The sequence below is a fragment of the Leopardus geoffroyi genome, chromosome C1 (assembly GCF_018350155.1).
Source record: "Leopardus geoffroyi isolate Oge1 chromosome C1, O.geoffroyi_Oge1_pat1.0, whole genome shotgun sequence".
Classification (NCBI taxonomy): domain Eukaryota; kingdom Metazoa; phylum Chordata; class Mammalia; order Carnivora; family Felidae; genus Leopardus; species Leopardus geoffroyi.
Genome location: NC_059328.1, coordinates 176,947,096 through 176,972,141, shown reverse-complemented (window position 1 = coordinate 176,972,141; position 25,046 = coordinate 176,947,096). Strand labels below are relative to the sequence as shown.

General features: G+C 38.7%; 1 protein-coding gene across 2 annotated transcripts in view; it reads right to left on the bottom strand.

Moving 5' to 3' along the window:
- ANKAR (ankyrin and armadillo repeat containing) overlaps positions 1 to 25,046 on the bottom strand; it is a 73,112-nt gene that overhangs the window by 41,852 nt on the left and 6,214 nt on the right. For both annotated transcript variants that reach the window (XM_045480500.1, XM_045480501.1), the window contains 7 exons: positions 18,205 to 18,642; positions 16,656 to 16,819; positions 15,665 to 15,768; positions 11,493 to 11,673; positions 10,105 to 10,324; positions 8,387 to 8,422; positions 1,188 to 1,389 (listed from right to left, as the gene is read on the bottom strand). In XM_045480500.1, coding sequence (XP_045336456.1) covers positions 1,188 to 1,389; positions 8,387 to 8,422; positions 10,105 to 10,324; positions 11,493 to 11,673; positions 15,665 to 15,768; positions 16,656 to 16,819; positions 18,205 to 18,642 — 1,345 coding nt within the window. The remainder of the gene's footprint in view (positions 1 to 1,187; positions 1,390 to 8,386; positions 8,423 to 10,104; positions 10,325 to 11,492; positions 11,674 to 15,664; positions 15,769 to 16,655; positions 16,820 to 18,204; positions 18,643 to 25,046) is intronic.

Here is a 25,046-nt window from a genome sequence, read left to right as displayed (position 1 = left end):
CGCACTCTTCATTAGCTCCACACAGATCCCAACCTCGGTAATTGTCCTCTCTATGAATCCTTTCCTTTTTCCTTATGTTCACAGATAGCTTCTTACTTCCACCTCTGATATCCAATTGTTTGAGCTTTTACAACCCACTAATCATTATGGCGCTCCACTCAAAGACATTGTCACAATATGACTGAGCAGAGCTGATTCGGGTCTCTATATTTCACGGCTCTTTCCAGAGTCTCTTAGAGACACTGTTAGCCAGAGACCATTGTTTCCTGAAAGCTTTCTTTACATACATCTTTGCCCCAACCTAGAGGGAGGATTAATTTCTTCACTTAATCATAATGGCCAGGTTATCTGAAGACCCAGAAATATCTGAATGAAACTATGCCTAAATCATGTTCAGATTCAAAATGATAACTTTGTGTTTCAATTATAACCAAGAATGTACCCTTCAGGAGAAGTTACACCTCCATCTTAAAGTTTGGTCCTCTGCTAAATTATGAAAGAGAATTGTGAAATAGAAGCTAAATTGTGAAATTGTATTTGGGGTGTTTCTCTATTTCAAAGTTATTTTCTTCTTCTTAAAAAAAAAAAGTTTTTTAAGATTTTATTTTTAAATAATCTCTACACCCAATGTGGAGCTTGAACTCACAACCCCAAGATCAAGAGTCACATGCTCCACCAAATGAACCAGCCAGGTGCCCCCATAGTTATTTTCTTCTTTTTAATGTGTTTCTCTTCTGTATACCATTAGATGTTTCTCCTGTTATCTGAGGCCTATCCACATTGGTCTGGATAATCTGGTAATCTACAGCCTTTGATAATCTTATGCTGTTTCCTGGTTGGGTAGATTCCAATTTAGAGCAACTTTTCTCCTCCTTAGTCTCAGGCTTCTTCCAGAGCATGAAGTAATTAACCTGATAAACTGGTCTGTGGAACCAAACCACTACGAAAAGTTTAGCAAAAACTTCCTAGGGTTTACTTCTTATTCTTTCAGATAGCATGGATAGGTCAATGGCAGTTCTCTCTTTATACATTGTAGAGGTAAGTGGTAGATGAAGAAGATAGGGACCAGAGGGTAAGCCTTACATAGCCTTTCACATGGATCATATCAACCATTCCTTTTACTGTCAGTGTTTGGGGCAAGCCACGAGAGCAGAGGTTTATGTTTTTACAAATGCTTAGTAACTTACTCAGCTGTCGCCTCTGCTTCTATCAAACTAGGATCCTTCCTGCAGAGAGCAATGATGATGCCAATATTGTCATAGAAAGCAGCAAAGTGAATCGGCATCCAACCTCTTTTTTCAGAAAGTGTGTAATCAGCTTTGAAACAGAGGAGACAGATGGTTGTTTCCAGTGAGCAAGCCTGTGCAGCCAGGTGTAGAGGTGTTGGACCTAAAATGTATGGACAATTATTTAGGCGGTCAAGATCTAAAATGTCCATCTAAAAACATATCTTTTTGATATCCATCTGTGGAGCTTTTTAGTGCTTATCTGGAGCTTTTATATCATAAAAGATAAGCAAGATAAGCATTAAAAAGTATAATTTTAGGCAATTCTAGATTTCTTTAATTCAGGATGTCTGACCATTAAAAATTAGTACTTCTTTATAAATGAAGAATAAATAACATTGAAAATATTAAATATTTGAAAAATTCAGTCAATGTGTAAAATAGTTCTGGGATATCAAATAAGCGATTTCTTGTTTATTTTCCATTTTACTTAAATGTTTTGTAGTAAGAGGTAAAATCCTTTGAAATTCAAAGAAAAATATGTTCACAAAAGCCCTCCATGTCACTAAATCCAGTGGGTGTTTTTCAATTCTCATCTTACCTCTCAACAGTAAGGTTCTTCCTCTTTAAAATGTTTTTTTTTCCCCCCTTGGCTTTTGTGATACCATAACCTCCTATTTTTCTCCTACCTCTCTGGTTACTCCTTTAGAGTCTCCTTTGGGACGTTCTCATTATCCCGACGCCTACATGAGCCTTAGTGCTCTGTCTCTGGCCTTTTTATCTTTGCAGTGATTTCATTTACCACCTATAAGTCGGTGACTCCCAGGATTATGTCTCTAGATTTGTTTCTTCTCCAAGCTCCGCATCTTTATCTCTAACCTCTTACAAGGTGTCTCCACACACCACGTCAAACTTAACATGCTCTGAATTGAACTCCCCTCCAAACCTGGTCCTCTTTCACTGCTGCCTAAATCAGTGAAGGATATCACTATCCAGCCAGTTCTACAAATCAGACACCTGAAAGACTCCTTAGTGTCTCCTTCTCATTTCATCTCCATAACTAGTCCATTGCCAAGACTAAATATCTCTAGAACTTATCTTTATTGCCACCACCTCCCCACTCCAAGCCGCCCAACTGGTACCCCACCTTGTTCTTGCCCTTCATCAATCCATTATTTCAAAATACAAATCTGATCTTTTTACCTCCTTGCTTAAAACGCTTCAGAGGTTTCAAAACGTCATCGATCATGAATACAGGAAAAGGATCCACTGGTTCCAATTCACCTGAACCAACAGCTACCTCCCTCACCCCAAAACACCCATGACATACACAACTTGTTCTCTTCATCTGGGCCTTCTTCTTCTCTTCAAATGTGGGGTAATCAGCCACACGACCCAGCTTGCCCAGGAAAGTACTCATCTGTGCCTGTTGCCTGAGCATAATGATTAACAGTGCCTCTTCCATTTTCAAGTCTCCCTTATTTGGATGATGAATGATCCAGTCACCTTGGGCTATTCCTGCTGTCTGAGAGCTTCCTTCTCCCACATGCTTTTCTGACCAGGGTCCAGCTAACTCCTATTTCTCAGCCTAAATGGTAATTCCTCAGTGAAGCACTGGTTTTCTCCCAACTCAAGACACTTCCAATGACCTCTGGCCTGCCTTATTCATCTAAGCTTTACATCACAGCCTTTGGTAATCTACAGTATTTGCTCTGATCTATCTACCTAAAGTCACTGCTTAGTCTTCCAGTTTCTGGTCAGGCATGGAAGGCGCATAAATCATCACTATGTCCTAAGAGCAAGTAAAAAGTTTAAACAAACTGAAAAATCAACAATGCTTCTTAGATCCGTTAGAGAAGTGAGGTCTCAGGGCAAAAACACTGCCTCCAAAAATGAAGATATGGACAGGCTGATACAGAGAATCAAAATTTACTGAAAAGAAACTTCCACAAGAACCAGTGAGTAATAAAGCCCCCTGGGCCCCTCCAGCCAACCAAGTAGTCTTTAAGCTTTAGCAATCACCCTTACTTAGCCCATGTGAGTGATTGCCATTTCTTCGTAATCTATAGATCATGCATTCTTTCTTAGAAAAAAACAGAGGCTTCTGCACATCACAAAACAGAAATCAGACCCTCCTGTACAACCCCTGAGCAGTAAGGAACCAGACCCCTTTGCACAACTACCTTGCACAACCTTCAAGCACTGAGATAACATCTGTCACTGACACCATTGTGTCTGTGTGTAATTAAGAACTTTTACGGGGGCGCCTGGGTGGCGCAGTCGGTTAAGCATCCGACTTCAGCCAGGTCACAATCTCGCGGTCCGTGAGTTTGAGCCCCGCGTCAGGCTCTGGGCTGATGGCTCAGAGCCTGGAGCCTGTTTCCGATTCTGTGTCTCCCTCTCTCTCTGCCCCTCCCTCGTTCATGCTCTGTCTCTCTCTGTACCAAAAATAAATAAACGTTGAAAAAAAAAAAATTGAAAAAAAAAAAAAAAAGAACTTTTATGGACAATTGTAGTTGATTTACTGATTAACTGCCATAGACTCCTTAAAAAAATCCCTGGGTGAGGCAGAAACCTCAGAGTTGGCCTTGGGGGACAAGAGTCTGCTTTCTTAGTGGCAGGCCTCCTGAATAAAGCTCAGATTCCTTTTCAATCAAAACTGTCTCTGAGTATTGGCTTTTTTTTTTCCTTTAAGCTTATTTACTTATTTTGAGAGAGAGAGAGAGAGAGAGAGAGAGAGAGAGAGAGAGAGAATCCCAAGCAGGCTCCATACTGTCAGCATGGAGCCCGAGGTGTGGCTGGAACTCACAAGCCCTGAAATCATGACAGAGCCAAAACCAAGAGTCAGATGCTTAACCGACTGAGCCACCCAGGTGCCCCTCAAGTATTGGCTTTGCGAGCAGCAGGCAGCTGAACTTGGGTTTCAGTAACAGTAGGGAAATCTGAACTATAATTGATGAATTGCTGGCAGCTCATTGTGATAAGTCTGAAAGTTTAAAACTCTGGGGGCCCCAGTCCCAGGAGGCCCCCATGCTTTAGTGAGTTTTAACACCTGGAGTTTGACCAGGATCTCACAATGGAAAATGGAGAAAAATCCCCTCATGCTTCTAGCAGGGGGAGGGGAAAAGGAACCATTTTGAGATATAGCAGAGCATTCCATTTTCCGTAACAAGGCTTGGCCTCAGGAGAAACTGTTATACCAGAGCCTAACCTGCTGGGTTTTATCAGAGCCTAACCTACCTAGGGGAAGGTAAATACCCAACTCTAGCCACTCTTCATCCATCCTGACACAGCTAAGGTCAGGGAGAGGACTAACAAAGACATGTGAAGTTCACAGTCCAGGAGCACAGGCTCTCACAAAAGACTGAGACCTAATCATAGGACTATAGAATATGTTGGTTTATTTCAGTCAATGAAAGGCTGTTGGTTGCTCTCAGCAAGAGAAACACCAAGGGGCACCTGGGTGGTGCAGTTGGTTAAATATCTGACTCTTGGTTTCAGCTCAGGTCATGATCTCATGGTTTGTGGGTTTGAGCCCCACATAGGGCTCTGTGCTGAGGATGTAGAGCCTGCTTGGATTCTCTATCTCCCTTTCCCTCTGCCCCTCCCCTGCTTGTTCTCTCGCTCTCTCTCTCTCAAAATAAATAAATAAACTTAAAAAAATCAAAATGACCTCAACATTTTTTTTGTTTTTTTAAACACACACACACACACATACACACACACACACACACACACACACACAGAAGTCTCCCCACTCACCCTCTCCTTCTCCTCTCCACCTCCCTCCAAAAAATATTTCAGCACAATCCAGGGGCAGGAGTACTATCCTATATCCCCCTCTTACTACTTGAAATTGTGTTTATTAGAAATGCTGAATCTTGGCACCCACCCAGGCTGCTAAAACAGAATCTTCATTTTAACAAGATCCCTGGATGATTCCTTTGTACTTGAAAGTTTATCCCAGAATAGTAGGATGAAGTGCCCTCCCCACAACATCTGCAATGTCTGATGACATTTTTGTTTGTAAGACCTGGGGTGGAGGTTGCTGCATTTAGTGGGTAGAGAAGTCAGGGATACTACAAAACATTTGATAGTGCACAGGAAAGCCCCCAACACAAAGAATTATCCAGCTCACAATGTCAACAGTGCTGAGGATGAGAAACACTGGCCTAAGACATACTAGAATTAGGGAAGTTCTGGAGGGGCTTATGTTGTCTGAAGAAACTGTTGTCTGGTTGAAAACCCTGATCTAGGGGTTAATATATAGAATATATAAAGAACATATACAACTCAATACCAAAAAAACAAATAATCCAATTTAAAAATGGGCAGAAGACACGAACAGATATTTCTCCAAAGAAGACATACAGACGGCCAAAAGACACATGAAAAGATCCTCAACATCAGTAATTATGAGGGAAATGCAAATGAAAACCACAATGGACATTCCTCAAAAAATTAAAAATAGAATTACCATATAATACAGTTATCACACTACAGGGTATTTACCCAAAGAATTCAAAAACACTAATTCAAAAATATGCATGCATCCCTATGTTTATTGCAGCATTATATACAATAGCCAAAATATGGAAGCAGCCCAAGTCTCCACTGATAGATGAATGGGTAAAGAATATGTGGTATGCATATACAGTAAAACCTTGTATTGGGAGTAACTTGTTCCGTGAGTGTTCCACAAGACAAGCAAACATTTCTAGTAAATTTTAATTTGATAAACAAGTGATGTCTTGCAATACGAGTAGTATGTGATGTCAAATATCACATGATCACAACTAAGCCAATGGTTCTCTCTCTCTCTCTCTCTCTCTCTCTCTCCCTCTGTGGGATTGTGGGTGATCATCTCCCATGCTCGGATGTTCAGTCTCAGGCTGCAGTGTTTGGCAGAAATCAGTGATTTTTCAGAATGTTGGAAGGTGCCCACAACTGGCACCAGTGTATTTTTTTGTCACTTCAAAGCACCTATGGACAGTCCTTTGCTTTTCCATCCAATAGCAAGCTTATGGATACTTTGCTTCATTCTAGGTCAGCCTGCCTGCAGATATAGACCCTTTCCTCTGCTGCCTTATTGCCAGTTACATTAAATACAGTATATGACAAGTTTATTAATACTGTACTATATTCAACATCTGTGTAAGCATATACAATGGTCTCCGTGTGGAAAAATGTTGAAAAGAAAGGCGGTAAGAAGGAGATGATTGTGGTGGAAGTTAAGAAGGAAATCATCGAAAAGTACGAATGAGGTATGTGAGTGGCCAAAATTGTAAGATTTTATAAGAAGTCTATGCCTGCATCTCATGTGAAGAGGAGGAGAAAAAGGCAGAGGAATCCCTCACTTCAAATGAGATTAGGGAGATGTGTAAAGTGTTGGAAACAGTGCAAAATTATGTAGAAAAGCACCACCTGAATAAGGCTGTAAGAGTACCAGCGATGAATCTGTTTAACAGCAATGTAACGTCACATTTCCACAAAATTCTCAAAGGAGGCAAAATCAAGTGTCATTGGATAGGTTCCTTGTTAAAGTTGCATGGAAAGAAAAAGATTTCATTGAGTCAATAGATAGCAGTGATTCCATTAGTGATGGTAAAAGTTGTCCTACACAATAACCTTCCTCTTTCTTATCTCGCTCACACCAGCCACGATGGTTTTCAAACTAAGTGCAGGTTAATTTTATATTTTCTTTATTATTTTGTATTATATTACAGTATTGTAATCATTTTTGTATGAATATTTTTGGGTTGTGGAAAAATCATCTGAGTTTCCATTATTTTTTATGGGGAAATTTGCTTTTATATACAACTGCTTTGGATTACAAGCATGGTTCCAAAATGAATTATGTTTGCAAGCCAAGGTTTTACTGTATACACAATGGAATACTATTCAGCCAGAAAAAGGAATGAAATCTTGTCATTTGCAACAACATGGGTGGATTTAGAGGATATAATGCAAAGTGAAATTAGTAGATCAGAGAAACACAAATACCATATGACTTCACTCATACGTGGAATTTAAGAAACAAAACAAAGGAAAAAAGAGACAAAAGATAGACTCATATATTCAGAACAAACTGGTGGTTACCAGAGGGGATGTGGGGGGGGGGGGGAAATGGGTGAAATAGGTGATGGAGACTAAAGAGTACACTTATCATGATGAGCACTGAGTAATGTATAGAACTGTAGAATCACTGTATTTTACACCTGAAATTAATATAACACTGTACATTAATTATACTGGAATTTTAAAAAAGATGTTAAACTCTTGACATGGAAGAATGGCTAAATCATGCTAGGATTCACCACTTTCATGTCAGGTTCATTGTGTTGCTAGCTGAATATTCTGGGGATAAATCAAGCTGAAGTTGGTTGTTGTTGATCTATTAAACATGCCTAAAACCTGAAAGAAAAAAAAAAAAAAAAAACCTCCTTGAATTATCCTATATAGAGTATGAAGGTATATAGTCTTTTAGATATAGATATGGAAGGTACAGCCTTTAAAAATTTTTTCTGATTTTCCATATTCAATACTTAGGTCAAGGGCACCTGAGTGACTCTGTCGGTTAAGTGTCTGACTCTTGATTTCTGCTCCAATCATGATCTGTTTGTGAGATGGAGCCCTGTGTCCAGCTCTGTGCTGAAAGCGAGAAGCCTGCTTAGGATCCTTTCTCTCTCCCTCTCTCTCAGCACCAGACCCCCCCCCCCCCCCCACACACACACACACTAAATAAATTAACATTTAACAAAAACTACTTAGGTAAAATCTCTCACCTCAGTCAAGAATGCCTCATTCCTCAGTCCTCATACATTGTTACTGTCACTAGGTGGCAGCATATCTAAATAATATTAACTGCTTTTTTTTTTTTTATTGGCATAAAAACTACTTTGGGGATTGATTTTTAAAAAATAAGTAGAGGTAACTGTAAATTCCACAGTAAAAAAAAGAAAAAAGAAAAAAAACAAGACTTAAGAGGAATATGAATAAACAACCATGGGTAGAAAAAATTTAGACTTCAAAATATATAGAAAATATCATTATGTGACATTTTCATGTAACAGAACATTTTGGAGATTATATACTATAGAAGAGTTTTAATACATGCAATATCCTTTTCAAATGCACCAAATATTTTATTTATATCTTACCATTTCTTTCTTTTTTCACATCCATTTTTGATGACTCTGTTTTAAAGGGGAATACACACAGAAGTACGATTACTAACATATATGAGTTCCCTAGATTAGTCAAAATAGATTCATATGAATAAGAATAAAATTGCTATATTTAGATATCAATGACAGTATTGAGTGGAGGTTTTGGTCAAGCCATCTGGGCTTGGTGCACACAGCCGGCATCATGGCAGAGCAGACCTGGAATGCTGCATCTCTAGAGTCTGGTCAAAACTGACAATTGGTGCAGTTTTGTGTTGGGTAAGTCATCATATGTGGATGTTGCCAGTAGAGTTATACATTTTCCGTATGTCAAAATCTATCCAATTCTTAGCAAGTGGAAATCCAAGCAGTCACAGGATGAATGAGAGACTTTAATTTACCAAAGATTTATTTCACACCAAGAAAGGCTTAAAATATTATGTATCTTTAAACAATAAGCTACTTGTTATATTTAAATTTAACTGAATTTGTGCTATTTTAATCAAGTAATAGAAGCATCTTAATATGAAAACATATTAATTATACTGATAAGAGTACATAATTTATTAGTAGCCAATAGGATTAAAGCAGAACATGTTTTGGTGTGTGAAAATATAACACAGTTTTTTAAGATATAAAATATTATAAGATACAATATAAGATATAAAATATAAGATAAAATATAAAATCACAATTTTCTTATCGGCCATTCCTGATATTTAATCTGTATTTCCCTTTTCAGTTATAGAGAACTTCTGCTTTCATTTTCAACATTATTATTTTTATACTGGTTAAATTTATTCCAGTGAATAGGAATATATATATAAACATATATATAAAATATATATATATATATATATTCCTACCTAAGAATCAGGAAAAAGTGGCTTTTTAAAAGTCAAAATTAGGGTTAGCTTTAAAGGGGCCATTAATTAAAAACCATTATTATTATAAGAATTTTTTGTTATTAAATATTATTTAAGTTTATATATTGTGAAGAAGTTATTCCCTGCTTGAGAACTCTGGGATAAAAATGGATCTTCTGGGGCGCCTGGGTGGCGCAGTCGGTTAAGCGTCCGACTTCAGCCAGGTCACGATCTCGCGGTCCGTGAGTTCGAGCCCTGCGTCGGTCTCTGGGCTGATGGCTCAGAGCCTGGAGCCTGTTTCCGATTCTATGTCTCCCTCTCTCTCTGCCCCTCCCCCGTTCATGCTCTGTCTCTCTCTGTCCCAAAAATAAATAAAAACGTTGAAAAAAAAAAATGGATCTTCTGCTGGGATCTCTACTTACCTACCTTTTCTGTGAATTTCTATAGTGCACCACTGTGTTTTAATTATGCCAGTGATTATCAAATGCTACCTTGTGTTCATCCAATCATGCATTCATCCAACAACTACTTCCTGAGCACCTACAATGCCAGGCTTTCTTCTAGGCGTTCAAATACCATAGCAAACAAAGTAAAGCAAATCATTGCCTTTTACAGAGCTTATGTTCAAGTGAGGGAGACACAATAAAGAAATAAATAATACTATATGAGAGAGCAATAAGTGATACTTAGAAAAGAGCCTCTCTGAAATAAGGGAAACACAAACCTCAACTATGCTCTAGATACAATACCAAATTTTTATCTTGCTCTACAATCAACATGTCTTCTTAACTCTGAGTAGGAGCAGGTAAAAGAAAAACAGTTTAGATGTTTTAAACTTTATGGTACCTTGGCTAGACATAACAAAGCGTCTTTGGTTGACGTTGAAGCTAGCATTGCACAGTTGACATATAATAGAAACTCTGTTGTGTAAAGCAGCATGATGGAAAATGGCATAGCCTGCCTCATCTGAAATATTGATGGTCAAGCTTGAGGTTTTACGGCTAAATGTATGGAAAACAGCAGATAATCCTCTTTCAACAGCAGACTTCATACCAAATGGGATGCTCTAAAAGGATTAAGAGCACCAGAATAAGTTTCTTTAAAATACACCTAAACTTTGGCTTAAGGAAAAAAAGGACGATAAACATATATTAATATAGTTATAATAAATATAATACTAATATATAATTAATAAGTATGTATTGATATAATTACATGATTGGTGCTCAGTCATAGTAGAATTTTCACTTTCCATTTGAAAGTGTCTCACTGGGCAATGATTAAAGTTGTTAGAACTATTAAGAAACATTGAGAAGTTTAAAAAATATTTTTGGGAAGTTCCCCACCCCCCACTTTTTAGGGAGAAATTATAGCTCCTTCTTTGTAGATGCTTAAAACGGGAAAATTTGCTTCCTGAAATACTTAAGCAAATGAAGATCCCTGGGTTCCTTTTCTGATTTAAGAACAGTCTAATTTAGAAATCTAGAAACTAAAATTACATAGCTATAGAAATACAATTTGTCTTCTTTGTTCTAGCTCTCAGAATAGAGAGGTAAAAATATTACACTCTTCTTTGAAACATTCTGACCACTTAATATTTTAAAATTAAATGAACAGTTTATTCAATCCTTAAATTTATGGACATTGAAACAAATAAATGGTAAATAAATGCCAGTGTGTCCTTTGAAACTGGTGAGCTCACCACTTCATGTATCAGTTCCAGAAGCTGTGCATCAAGGTTTGTTGAAACAGATACAGAGATTTGATTCAGAATGCCAGGTTTTGTTCCTCAGGTTAGGTTCCCAGGACTGAAGCCAGACTCTGCCATTTACTAGCTGTGTAATTTGGGAAAGATCCTTAACTGGCTGCACCTCAAATTTCTCATTTGTAAAACCAGAATGACAACAGTAGTACTAGTACCTTGAAAAAGTTTGTTAAAAGGATTTATAAAGCGCCTGGCATATAAAATAAGCACTCAATAAATACTAACCTTTATTAAGATTGGTCACAATCCAGTTCATTAACAGATTGTTTTGCAACCCTACCAGAAATTTATTATCCAGAATTGTATGGCTTCTAAGCTGCTAAAATGTGGAATTTTTATTTCATATTGAAAACTTCATTTAACCCAATAGCTATCCCTAAAATAAAAATTTGAGACATATACTTACCTATAATAACATATTATCTATAATAGCCTCCTATACTAAATTATGTAATGATTACTGAAATACCTTGCATTTCATAGCTTTTTTGAAGCCAAATTTTTTCTTAAATTGCTCATGTAATTGAGCATCTGTTAGTGGAAGTCTTTTTGGTTTCAGATTGTTCACGATTTCATTTATGGCTCCCCACCACTTTGTCTTATATAGTTGATGATAGAAAGTTTCAAGTTCAAAACAGATCACATAGTAGCTATAAAAAAAAATAAAGAAAAAAGATCAATCTTTCTGACTTTGAAGTAATTTGCTACTTTTTTTCTATGCTAGCTAAACTTTATTTTTCTATAATAATTAAGTACAAAAATGTAGTTTAAATTGTATTGATTGAAAAAGAAAGTCTTAGGGAAATGCTATGTTATGAACTGGTCAGAGGCTAATATCTTCTCTTCCTTGACCTTTACTTCCACTTCAGTTTTCTGAATAATATAGACTTCTGCACGGATGAAGGCATGTTTGAGGACCTGTTTGCATTTATTTGAGGTTGTCACTCTTCCTGTCTACCATCCTCTCGCCCCAAGAGAAACTAGACCATAAAAATATAAACTAAAGGCCATCTTTACCCACACCTTGCAGAGACAGCGCCAGTCCAGGTGGTGGAACTTGTCACTGTCCATGGGCCTCAACTTGTACAGGTGCCAACTTCATCACTAGGGACTTGCTTCTCAAATCGAGGAGCAGGTATTCTGAATCTTACTCAGATTTGAAGGCTTTCACATCACAGCAATGATAGGCTCTAGGACCTTAAGGGGCTGTCTGAATCAGACCCAGATGCTTGATTCACATTGGATGACTAAACTAAATACCTAGAAGAAAACAGCTCACCTTCCCTTGGTGTCACACATGCTGCTAAGAGTGGACACCACAAACAGATACCCCAAGTCTCATAAGACTGCCTCCACGGATACAGGCCCAGGAGATCACACTAAGGCTGTCCTTTGGTCTCTCAGTGGCCCAGCTCCACATCATAGAGCCCCAGTGCCAGCAACCTCTATCTTTTCATGTACTTCTCCAGGGAGCTGCCTCTGGCTGTGGTAACTTGCTATGGGGTCAGAAGCTGCTGACTACCTTTGGGGGCTCTGGTACTTAGTGATGTACTCTTAGATCACTGCTCAGGCAATGAAACAGATGTATAAATTTAACAAATACCAAAGGAATGTGGGCTGATTTCTTCTAGAAATTCAATTTACTTATCCAATACAAATCAAGCTTCCAGAACCAGCAGGGGGTTATCCTACCCTAGAAACTGGAGAAGCAAGAGGTGGTGAAGGTGGCTATACCCTGAGAAAGTCTTTGGCCACAGACTTTTGTGACCCCTTCCCCCCAAGATTGGATACACTATCTGCACTGGCCCCCTTTCTGTGGAAGCATAGAAAGCCCAGATGGCCAGTGCTTTGAGTGAGAATTCATTCAAGTACTGCATAGGGACATATCACTGCTCTTACTCAAAACCTATGTGTAGATATTAGCAGGAACTATAAGGGGGCCTCACTTTTAAAACAGCTCCCTTCAAATTCTTCTACCTGGGAATCTGCACCCAGTGCAGATTTTGAGGAGCTTCTAGCTCCCTAGCTCTAGTTATAGCAGGAACTATAACAGCTCCCTTCAGATTCTTCTACCTGGGAATCTGCACCCAGATTTTGAGGAGCTTCTAGGACCACATTTCCCTGACACACCATTGTCACGTTAAGTTGATTTCTGACCTGCCTCCTAATAATCACAGCAACATCATGATGCTGGTATACTGTCCCCCAAATAGGACATTTTGGTACTGATATAAATTAATCTTTTTGCTCCAGTCATTGTCACCTTAATAATTCATGAGTTCTTGTACTTTAATGGAATGGCCAAATCCTGGGTATCTGACTGTGGCCCCTACTTTTTGATTCTGGTATGGTAGGAGGGCCCAACCTGAACCAAAATGAATCTAGGATTTAGATGTTTTCAGGCATGCCTGGAGGGCCAGTGGAACTGACCCTATTTTCATAATGGACCAGGGGTTTCCTAGGAGATAAACCATTCTGAGGAAAGAGAACATCAAGACTCAAGACCTCAGTCCACTAACAATGCCCCTAAAATCAAAGAGGGGAGATTTTAACATGGCATGTTTTCAATCATTCACCAAATGATCCCTACATCACAGAAAAGAACTGTTAGCAAAATGACTAAAAGAGCTGTTTTTGCATCAAATTATTAGGAGTTCAAGGTAGCACTTCCTTGAAACCAATAAAATTGGGAAAGAAATACTTACTTCACTGGATTGGCTTCAACATGCCTCACAGTTGATACAAGGTATTTAGCAGGCATAGGGAGAAGCCAGCTCCAGAAGTGACCCCAGATCCACAACCAGTAGAAATGATGTCAGAGACAACAATGGCATTAATGTTGAGTTGCCTTCATAGGGTCTGTTGAGCTCCAGGGGCCCAGGAGTGGATCATTACAGATTGCTCAGACAGGAAAGAGGAAAACTGAAGATATCTCACAGTACCTGAGAGCTGATCCATTGGCATATGAGATTCCTAAAATAACTATGTAGGGGTGGATATTATGGAACTGAAGGTTCTCTAGTAATTGTTACAGGAACCAAGAAAACACTGATTATTAGTCCATTTGTGGTTTTTACTTTTACTCCATGCTGCCTGGGTCTGGGAAACAAGCTCATGCTGCCTTTGCAAGTTTGCAAATTCAAATCCATCTATCTGCAATTCACCAACATTGATGACCAATGTTGTGCATTAGTCAGAAACTAGAGAACCATTCTACTATAGTATCCCATTGAAACAATTTGACTGGATCTCTTACTGTTCAATGACAGTGGGCTTATGCCAACCATACTCCTTTACCTATAACAACCTCTCACCAAGTACAGCTTTTATCTCAGTTGCCTCCCTGCCTCCTCAGGATCATTAGTGTCCAGCTAGTCACTGGAGCCTGGGGGCATAAAGTGTTATTCAGAGGTGCTTCTGAATACTATTTACTTTGGCAGGTGTTGTACATGGAATGTGTCAGCAGTTGCTGGATCCCTGAATGAGGGATTCCTTCTCGAGGGAGATGCACACCAACTGTCCATTCTAGAAGCATGAGGTCTACTACTTAATTCCCTCCAAAATCATGGAAGTCATTAGCCACATGGTCTTTGACTTCATCTCTAGTACTATGTGTGCATCCAGACAGTATTCAATGAAAAGACCCACCTTTCATTGTTTATCCTGATTCTCCCTTTGCCTCCTTTCTCTTATTTTCCTCACGACCATGCATCTTGGAGAAATGTGTAATCTTTGTCTTCTTCACATCACATGAACTCTCCCCAACTTCACCCTTCGGCTCACTAAACATAGCCTAAAGCCAGAACTAATCCTCTTCCCAAGTCACTGCCGAATTTAGAGTGCTGTCTTCAGTCTTAAGTTGACTTGGCCTTTTTCTCTGTTGAATTTGATGCTTTTAATCTATTTCCATATTTAAAAACCCCTCCCCATTTGGCTTCCATGCTATCGTACTTTCTTGGTCCTCCTCCTTATATCATTCCTTCTCAACTCCTTTGTTCTCTCTTTTGTATCTCCCTATTTAAAAGCTGCTATTCTCCAGAGTTCCAGACTTGGTCCTGGTCTCTAAACCACTTCCATGCGTTAAAAAAACAGAAAACAAAAAAACCTCTCCTATATGCTTTTAAATCTCAAGTCTCTACCTCCTAATAGTAATGCCCCTACTCTACTTTCCATAAACTTCAGTATCCAAGACATGGAAACCCAAGAACACAAGACATAAAGATCCTAGCAATACTAAGAAAAACACACCGCTTCGAAAATTGGCAGGCGTAACAAGACCCAGCAGAGGAAGAGGATTTTAAATCATATCTGTTATGGAACTAAAGGGGTATTTGCTGAGTCCACTGCTTTTCAGTAGGCTCATAGAATTTGATCCTCACCTCCATTCCCATTTAATAACGATGTTAATTATAAGAACTAATCACTATCTCTAAAGATTATTACACAGAATGTACCAAAGTGCATGAAGTAATAAATATATTATTTATTTTGTTGACTCGCTATTTCAGTCACAGGCGTTATTGTGCTAGGCTCTCCATGCTGAGGTATTAAGTTAGCCTTTGCATTTTGACACTATCCTTGTTTTCTCCTAACTTTCAACAGGTTGTCACTACTGTGAATAATTACTGAAAAGTTCCTTACCTTTTTCCGTTAAGTTCCATGACTGGTATTGAGTAATGTTCTTTGTATCCTAAATCTTCTACAAATGTATTAGCAGCACAATCCCGTATTTTTTCTAAATTATTCTAAAATATGAGTTATATTATTAAAAACATATCTTTAAATAAGTCTAAGCAATTATAGCTTTTTCTTTTTAATTTGATATATAGAGACAATGCATGCATGCACAAGTTGGGGATGGGGTGGGGGGAGAGAGAGAGAGAGAGAGAGAGTGAGAGAACCTTAAGCAGACCCCACACCCAGCATGGGGCCTGACATGAGCTCTATCCCACGACCCTGGGATTATGACCTGAGCCAAAAATCAAGGGTCAGGGGCTCAACTGACTGAACCACCCAGGTGCCCCATCAATTATGGCTTATTTTAGATGAAATTTTGTACACGTAAATGATAAATTTTTAATATAATATCCCATAAAACCCTAATAATATTTGCATGTATCCAGTTCCTACTTCAGGAGGGAGGAAAAAATACAAAAGAAAATATAAAGAAGGTAGAAAAGCAATGACAATTCAAATGTATAATGTTTATATTAAATTCTAGATGAAATTATTGTTCTTAAACTCTAGAGGATCTCTGTTCTAATACTAATCTTCAAGGAAAATGGAAGATTTCTTCAAGGAAAGTGTATAGTGAATGTTGAGGGATTTCTACTGTATTCTTTGATCAACAATTTTAGGGCAAATATAGTCCATTTGAGATCTATAAATTCTATGAAGATAGCTGTACCTAGCTTATCTGTCATTTTATCTCTGACACCTCACATACTACCTTAGGGTAGTTGGACTTAATTCATGTGTGTTACATAATGTATGAAAAAACTAGTGAGTTAGGAAGATAATCATTTGGAGAGCTGCCTAGTGCCTGTGCCAGCAAGAGACTCTTTATGGATGGAGAATGAGATAAAAGCGCTGGGAAATGACAAACCATTTCAGGAACAATAATAATTTAAACCTTAAAGTCTTCCAAAGCATTCTCAACTGAAGGTGTGCTGATATCAAATTCAATTCCTCCATGAACATGAAAATATTGATCCTCTTTGTAGTGAAAATGCTGGCATTTAAAATCTCGCCCATAAATAAATGGAGGCAGTTCTCGCTCTGTCTTGACCTTGTCATCTCCAAAATAAAAAGAAACTTTTATTTAAAAAGTGAAAACAGCATATAAACAATCATATTTTGGAGATCTGGATTCTCATTTACATAAACCAACTGAAGAAAACTCCATATTAACTGAAAATCTTGGCAGTTACAGTCTATAAAATCATAGTCTTAGTATATATTTTAAACATGAAAATATATCATACATTTTGGGCATTTTCTGTAGTTTCATTGTACAGACATTTCAAGAGACTAGTTAAAACATTATTCTATGTGTGAGCTTAAGACTAGTATCTTACCTCCAATTGTCAGAAAAGATTTGAAACTCTGCCTCAGAGAATCTTTGGCTAAATAAATAAAAACTTAACCTGAGCTGGTTTAGGCAAAAAGAGACACTAATGAGAAATAGGTGGGTATCTCTCATTGACAAAAAAAAAAAAAAAAAATCAAACCAGCTCACTTTTTTGGAAAGTAATAAAATCCACATATAACATTTATTAAAAAAAAAATAATAATTTTCTAAAAGTCCAGTAAGGATTAGATTTGTTCAATATTTTGACTTGTTAGCAGAATATGGTTTCATTAATGAAAAGTATATAATGCATTTTGAGAAAGGTAAAAGGTACAGAAAAGTACAAGGAATAATATAACACCCTAATACCACCTCCTAGATTTAACTATTAACAGTCATATTTGCTTCCAATAATCTAAGTAATAAAACATTACAGATATGGCTGACATCCTCCCATAATTCTCCTGCCATAATAAACCTACACATTTGGGCACCAATGAAAATATGTAAATTGTGTGTAAATCTGGGTGGGAGGAACAGTATGCCCTGCAGTCCTGTCAAATTCCATGTAAGTATGGTCCTATTTCAGCTTTCTTCTCTTACTTTGGTTTATTTGTGTATAATAGTGCTGACACATTAGTAAAATTTTAAAATATGTTTTCAGCTCCTTTTCAGAAATGTAAGACCGTTCATGATCCTGTACTGCTCCATATTAATTACAGAATCAATTTCTAAACTTTCGTGAAAAACACAATAGGGATTTTGAAAAGAAGTACATTGAATTGATAGAGTAATTTGAATCAGATATGATACATTCACAGTGTTGTTCCATCATGAACATGGTCTATTTCCCTATTTTTCTCAGAACATGTTTAAAGTCTTCCAATAGCCCTTATAGTTAGTATAAATGTACACCAAGTACTATGTACATATACCAAATATTTTTAACTACTTAGGAGACATTAAATTTTGTTTTTTCTTTCTAACAGGCTACAGCTAGGTTACATGAGTGGACTCAAATACTACAGACAAAATTGAATTTAAATATAAATTTAACATATATATATATACATATAATTATTTTATATTTGATCTGTGGTGATACTTTTACCTGAAAAAAGTGGAAGCAGACTATCTAAATATGGAACTTTCATCTTCTTTTTCAAACTCAGTAGAAATGGAGTCAGAAAACATATTAACTTTAGGTATCCTATCCCTTTTCTGAGGTCTGTTTTCTTCTCAAAGTGTTTTTGAATAACCTTTTTCTGAAGATATAATCTTTGCTGTAGTCTCTGATAGGTACAAATATCAAGATAATCCTGATTACATTTTATAGCATTAGTAAGCCAATAGGCTGTTTCAAATATAAAAACATTTTCACACTGTTGAACTTGTATGGTACTGAATGTCAATTTTAGCATAATATTTTCAGCATATTTCATAAAAACAGCTTTTTCTTCAGGGCTGTTGGGATCATATGTTGGATCTTCATTCATGTCTTCATCATAGATTCCATTAAAGTCCGGATCCTTTGTAATATCAACCAAACCTTAACAGTAAAAAAGAAAAATTTTGGATAGTGAAAACATCATATGTGGCTTCTGGATAAATAGAGTGTATTGAACACTGGGTTTCATCTTGAAATCCTACTAAAGTGACAAAGTGATGATGAGATGCCAAAAAAATTATTAAAGATGAAAAGCAGGTTGATGAGTGCTAACTAAGCAGAGTAAAGAAAGATGGAAGCTTGTAGAATTAGAATAGATTTCCGTTGTCTTTGGAGGAAAGAAACACCATACCATGGAAACAACCTAAGTCCCATATTTAATCAGGGTTAACTAAGGAAGAACAAGAAAATGTGATTTCCCTTTAAATAGGGCATCATTTCTCACTTGGCCAAAAGTATAATTTGCTTTTCCAAGCCTTATATTATTACACATTTCTTGTTTTTGCTGATAACAGAAGCTAAACATATACAAGAACTTTCCTGCTAACTAATCGTGATGAAATAAATAAGAATTAAAACTCGATTTTTCTCTATTATAAACCACAAATTTCCTGTTACATTTTCTTCCCATTTATGATGAAATTAAGGACTTCCTTGCTGCCAAATTGTCTTCTTAAAGACAATTACACTTAGAATGTTACCCTTAATCTAAGCTAGAGAAAACTGCTTAGAATCACAAAATGACTTCACAGAAAATGTGGCGTTTGTAACATACGTGCTTTAGATGTGTAAATGAGACATCAATTTGCCTTCTTCTTTTTCCTTCCTCAAATCTATTTTTTAAAAAAAAAAACCCTCCAAAAAAAGCAGAATACACTTAGATTTTTATTTTTATTTTTAAAAAATATTTATTTATTTTTCAAAGAGAGAGAGAGAGCAAGAGAGAAAGCGAGAGAGCGAGCCCGCGCAGGGAGGGACAGAGAGAGAGGCAGAGGGAGACAGAAGATCCGAAAGTGCGGAGCCCAATGCGGAGCTGGAAGTCACGAACTGCCAGATCATGACTGGAGCCAAAATCAAGAGTCAGACACTTAACCAACTCAGCCACCCAGGCACCCCTCACTTGGATTTTTAAATGGCCACTATGATTCACCTCCTTTTTGCAAAATTTAAGAAATTATAAAGAAATTAAAGTATTTCTGACGGCTTAAAAAAAAATCTAAACATAAGCCAGAGTATTGTTGACACGCCTAAAACTTTGTAGCCTGAGGTGACTGGGGGCCAACAGGCAGCAAGTCAGTTCTCCCCACAGAAAGTCAGGAAGGCTTAGAAATTGGAAGCCTGTAGAATCTCTAACAGATCTTCATGTCAGATTTACCGGGGGGTAGGGGGAGAACGGGAGAGGAGGAGGGGAGGGGGAGGGGGGCCCCGGAGCAGAAACAGAAGCAGCAGCAGCAGAAAAAAAAAAAAAAAAAAAAGATTGGTTCGAAGTCTGAATTGGTGCAGTGAAACTCCCCGATCGTCTTCCCCAGACAGCACAGCCCCTCCCCTTCCTCTCTAAAAGGTTTGAGCAGCACCGCTGAAGGCCGGGAGGAGAGGCTGAGCTGAAAACCCGGCAAAGTGAGTCTGCGCGCTGAAAGGGGGACGTCTTCAGCCCCTCCCCCTCCTCTGGCTCCAGTCTCGCCCTCCTTCCAGGCGGGAATCTGCGGGAAACCGACGGATCAAAGAGAAAAGACCTACTGATACAACATGTGGGGAGAGGCTCCCCAGTGAAGGGGCAGGGTTTCTTCCCGATCACCACAGTGCAGTGGTAGCAGTCAGCAAGCCCTGTTCCTGCCCCACTTCTAAATGAGAACAAATTGCAAGTGTTTCCACACAGATGAGGAAAACCTCTCAGGTGAAAGACCGGGACTGGAAGCGGGAAGGGGGAGGGGAGGAGGAAAGGCGGGCGGGCAGGGTTGCGAGGGTCGAGAAAGGGAGAAAGGATTTTGGAGAACCGGAAGAGAAATTGCCTGGAAAAGATACCAGTCAGTTCACGCGAACATAGGAGAATGAAGGAAGGTGTGGACTGAGACATCGCTAAGGGAAAAAATGGAATTGCTGCGCTACCTGATATTTCGCTCTACTGAGAGGAGTTCGATATTGCTGTTCGAAAGTTTGGGGCTGAATCGGAAAACTGAACTAATTTGTTTTAATGACACAGTTCATGTCACAAAATAAAAAGTTATTAGAGGAAGTGTGATCACAGCATGTTATACAAATCAGATATGTACAAAGTCATGTAGAAAATGAAAAAGGATTTAATAGAAAAATTGGATATAACTGAATTTGGAGGACAGGGAGGGGAAACACAAGATTCCATTGTTTTAACCTCTATACTATGCTAATTTAATCTTATCTCCTGCCCTGCTTTTTGCTCCTGAACTCAATTCTTTTTCAATGCCTAGTACTTATCTTTATCTGAACGTCACAGAAGCACTCCCAAACTAAATTCATCCTTGATCTCCCCCCAATCTGCTTTTTTCATTCTCTGTCATGGTTAATGATTCTATTTATCTATCAGTTCCTCAAACTAGAAGCCCAAGAGTCTCCTTCAATACCTTTTCTTTCACATTCTATTGTTATTAACCACTTAATTTCCACAAGTATTGAAAGTTTACTATCTGCAAGCACGCTATAAGGTGCTGAGAATTTAAAAACAAAAAAGACATTTTTCTGTGCTCCTGAGGAGGAGCTTAAGGGCTAATACAGGAGACAGCGATGAAATCAGTAATTTCAATACAAAATGATACAGTGTGCATAGGACAGAGGAGTCTGTGTCTGAATCAAGTCTTGAGAAGGGGGAAACAATGACCTGGGGAAGAATGGGGAAGGGTGAGGTAAAGTGGCAGGAAGAGGGCATTAAAGATAAAAGGGCAGGGAATAAGCAGAGGCATAAAAAACAAAACCAAAACACAAACAAACCCAATTCACTTCCAGTTGTAGTGTTAAACAAGGTCTTTTGTGTGTGTGTGTGTGTGTGTGTGTGTGTGTGTGTGTGTCTTAACTAAAAGTCACTCCCACATTTTTCTATCACAAAAATATGTTTTTCCTTCTTTCCTCTCATCCTACAGTCCTTATGTAATACATTGAAGAATCCAAGAATTATTCAGATCAAGAAATTAAAATCCCCTACAGAAAACTAGATAATATGACCGGAGTTTGGTATTCTCCTTCTCTATTGCTGTTGCTATCGTTTTCTGAGAGCAGTGACATGGGCAGTTGCAAGACTTGAACCCAGTCTCTCAGTCATGCCAAGAGAGGAGGTGCCACTTCCCCAAATATGAATGATGATATAGAAGTTCTTGCTGCTAGCTTGCCCTTGTATAGCCACAACTACAAGGCTTGGACCCCAGTTTCCTGGTCAAGTCAGTGGAGGAGTGGCATTCCCTCTCTACCTCAAACACTGAGGATAGAGCTGGGGCCAAGGTTCCATGAGTCACTCTGTTTATCAGACACTTCTACCTCACTTCCTCCCAGACTGTATTTTTCACTCTAGCTGTTGTTGCCCTAACCAGCTTCACAAAGATGTAACTGTGCTTTGCTTCAGATGCACCACATGGCTCTTATTTTTACCCTGGGACTTCTCTACCACTGCTGTGTTAGACTTCTGATGGAACCCATCCAGTCATTCCAATGCAAGAACAAATCTGGAGAGTGAGGGAGCAACCTTTGACTCTTACAAAATGGATCTTAATGAAAGCTCAGAAGCACATCCTTGGATTGATGTTTCCTCCTTTTCTATTCACTTTTCCTGCCCCCCACTTCTGTTCCTTAGAGTTATTTCCTATAATCTACCCTGATTTAAGCCCCCATTTCAGGCTCTAATTTGGGGGTAATCTAGGCTAATACACATTGCCTTTGTACCTGGCCTCTGACCTGCTGTTTCCCTGATCATGAAGTATAAAAAGCCCCACAGTCTAAGAGTCTGGGTTCCTTTCCCCAAGTCTGACACTTGGGCCGTGCAAGATTTCACAGCGATGTTCCAAATGTGGTGCATGATGGGGAGCCCGTACCTGTTCCTGTTCCCGTAAAGGTCTGGTGTGCATTCTGCTTGGTCATATACCATTGTTTGCACTACACCATTGTTACAGTGCCTGAAGCATGCTGATGCTGCTGGTGCTTCAGCAGACTCCCAAGCATAGTAAGGGAGAAAAAAATCTCCGTCTTGGTATGATGCTCATCTTTGATGGCCTGACAGCCAATATTACAAAGTGCTTTAATGTAACAGCATTTTCCCCAAGGGCACATGGTGGTGGAGTGACTGAATTTGGAAAGATTTCTAGCTTCACTCATATACAGTGAAAAAGGGATCAGAGACACAACTAGTCTAGACATGGGTTCCCAGCCAGGAAAGGAGAATTAAGTAGAACTGTCTGGAGCTGATATTTAGCTGACATGTATCAATATGGCCACATCGGTTGTAAAAATACTGATCCCTTTCTTATTGTTTGGTAAACTGAATTGCTATAGCCCCAAGCTGTTTGAATACCTCCCTCCCCTGGGATCTCCTGGAAAGCTTCATGATCCAGCAAAGGCTACCTGAGGTCTCTGAGATCCTACTCCAACATTATGGCTGATGTCTGTTCTTACTGCTCAGTGATCATGCTGTACTGGTGGTTAAGTATTTTTAATATCATCCCTGAAAATGTAGGCAGTTAGTCTCTGGGTGCTCCCCTACTCCCCCTACAACTTGATTAGAACGTTCCTACCTGTCTCTGATCCTGTTAACCAGGAGCATCACTGTGAGAGGATCCTTATTGGGGTAGCCTCAGATACAATAGTTGGGCTGAAGAGACCAGATGGTGGGCCATGAAGTCACATGATATAGTCAATTTTGTCATCCACTAACCAGAAGCCGTCTGTTCTTAATTACACAGTAGGACGTATGCTCCCTCCTGTCATGGCCTTGTCCCTTATTATTATTGATATTCTCACCAAATGATCCAAAGGCTTTTCAGACTTTCATATGTGAATGACTCCTTAGTATGTACCTCTAACCCAGATCACTCTCCAGAATTTGACTTCTATGATGAAAGTTTCCACCTAAATATGTGACTCTCAAAAGGGCTTGTTGTTTCTTTACCAGTCAAATCTCTCAGCTCTGGCCCTTGCCTTGCTTGACAAATGCCAGGTGGGAATGATGATTCCAAGTAATCTTCGTAAAAAGGGAAGAAAAGCAAACCCAATTTTTGTCAGAATTGTCAAGTCTCAAACATCATTGGAAACCACTATCAATATCTGCTGATCCTTGACATCTGTAGAGCTCAAATTCTTCATAAAGCTCTTGCCATCATCTCGATCAGGAAAGGCAAACCATGCAACTTAGTTTCCCAGACACAACTTGGCCAATTCAATTACAGAGAAACATCATCTGGCTTGTGCAATGTTCCCTGCTGTCTTCCAGTGATTAGCAAATGGATTAGTGGACAACTTCCAGGATAGAAGTGTCATCAACTACCAAAATGACATCTTAATTTATTTACATTACCTGATCTAGCCTTGGAGATTGTAAACTACCAGCAATGATAGTACTTCTAGGAAAACACTGAAATGTGTTTTTAAGACTTTGACCATGTCATATTCTCTTCAACAATGCAGCTATGTCATGCCAAAGTGTCAGTGTCCTTTAAGAGGGAACTGTCAAGGGAATGCAGAAATGAATGGAATTCACTAGATATTACTGGCAATATTTTTCATTGCTTCAGCCTTCTCACTTCAAGTACTTGAACAACAAGAAGGGAATTGTTAGTTCCAGTTATAGCTATAATCTTTCAGAAGCCAGTGACCCTCCAATCCTATGGTACTCTGCACCAAGCCAGGTGGCATTAGTCCTTACTCCACCAACGCCACAGATTGAATAATTCTCACCCACAAGAGGAGAATTTCTGCCTTATACTCACTACTCTTGGAGACTGCTCTCAACAGAAGTTGATTACCCTGCATGGAAATGAGAGCTATTAGCTATCTAAACTACCTTTGAGACACAGAAATACCATCTTCAAGAGAGTGTACTGCTTGCTAGTACAGTAAGGCTACAGAGCCTGAAACATCTCTGAAAACCCAACCCAGAGCAGGTGAGTCAGGCTGCCTCACTGCCATCAAGCAAATCTTATTCTCAGGCACTTGAACTTCACAGCAGTCCAGTGGTAGATACAGTAAATAGCATAAGTAGCAAACAAGCACTTCTGTGGTTTAAATCTTAGCCCAAATTCAGAAGTGTTCAGTGGTGTATAGTTCTGAATGTGGTGGTTGGGGAATGACCATCCAATTGTAGTCATTGTACATCATCCTGATTGGACACTTAGTCAAAACTTTGAGCTGATGTATCTATCTGTGACATGCTTGCTGAGGACTTGCTCCCTCAGTTCAGTTATTAAATCCCTCTGGGACATCCATGCTAGACTTAAATTTCCAATCTGATCAACTGGTAATGGTAGAAATCCCCTCAAGCTGTGTAACACCCCTGT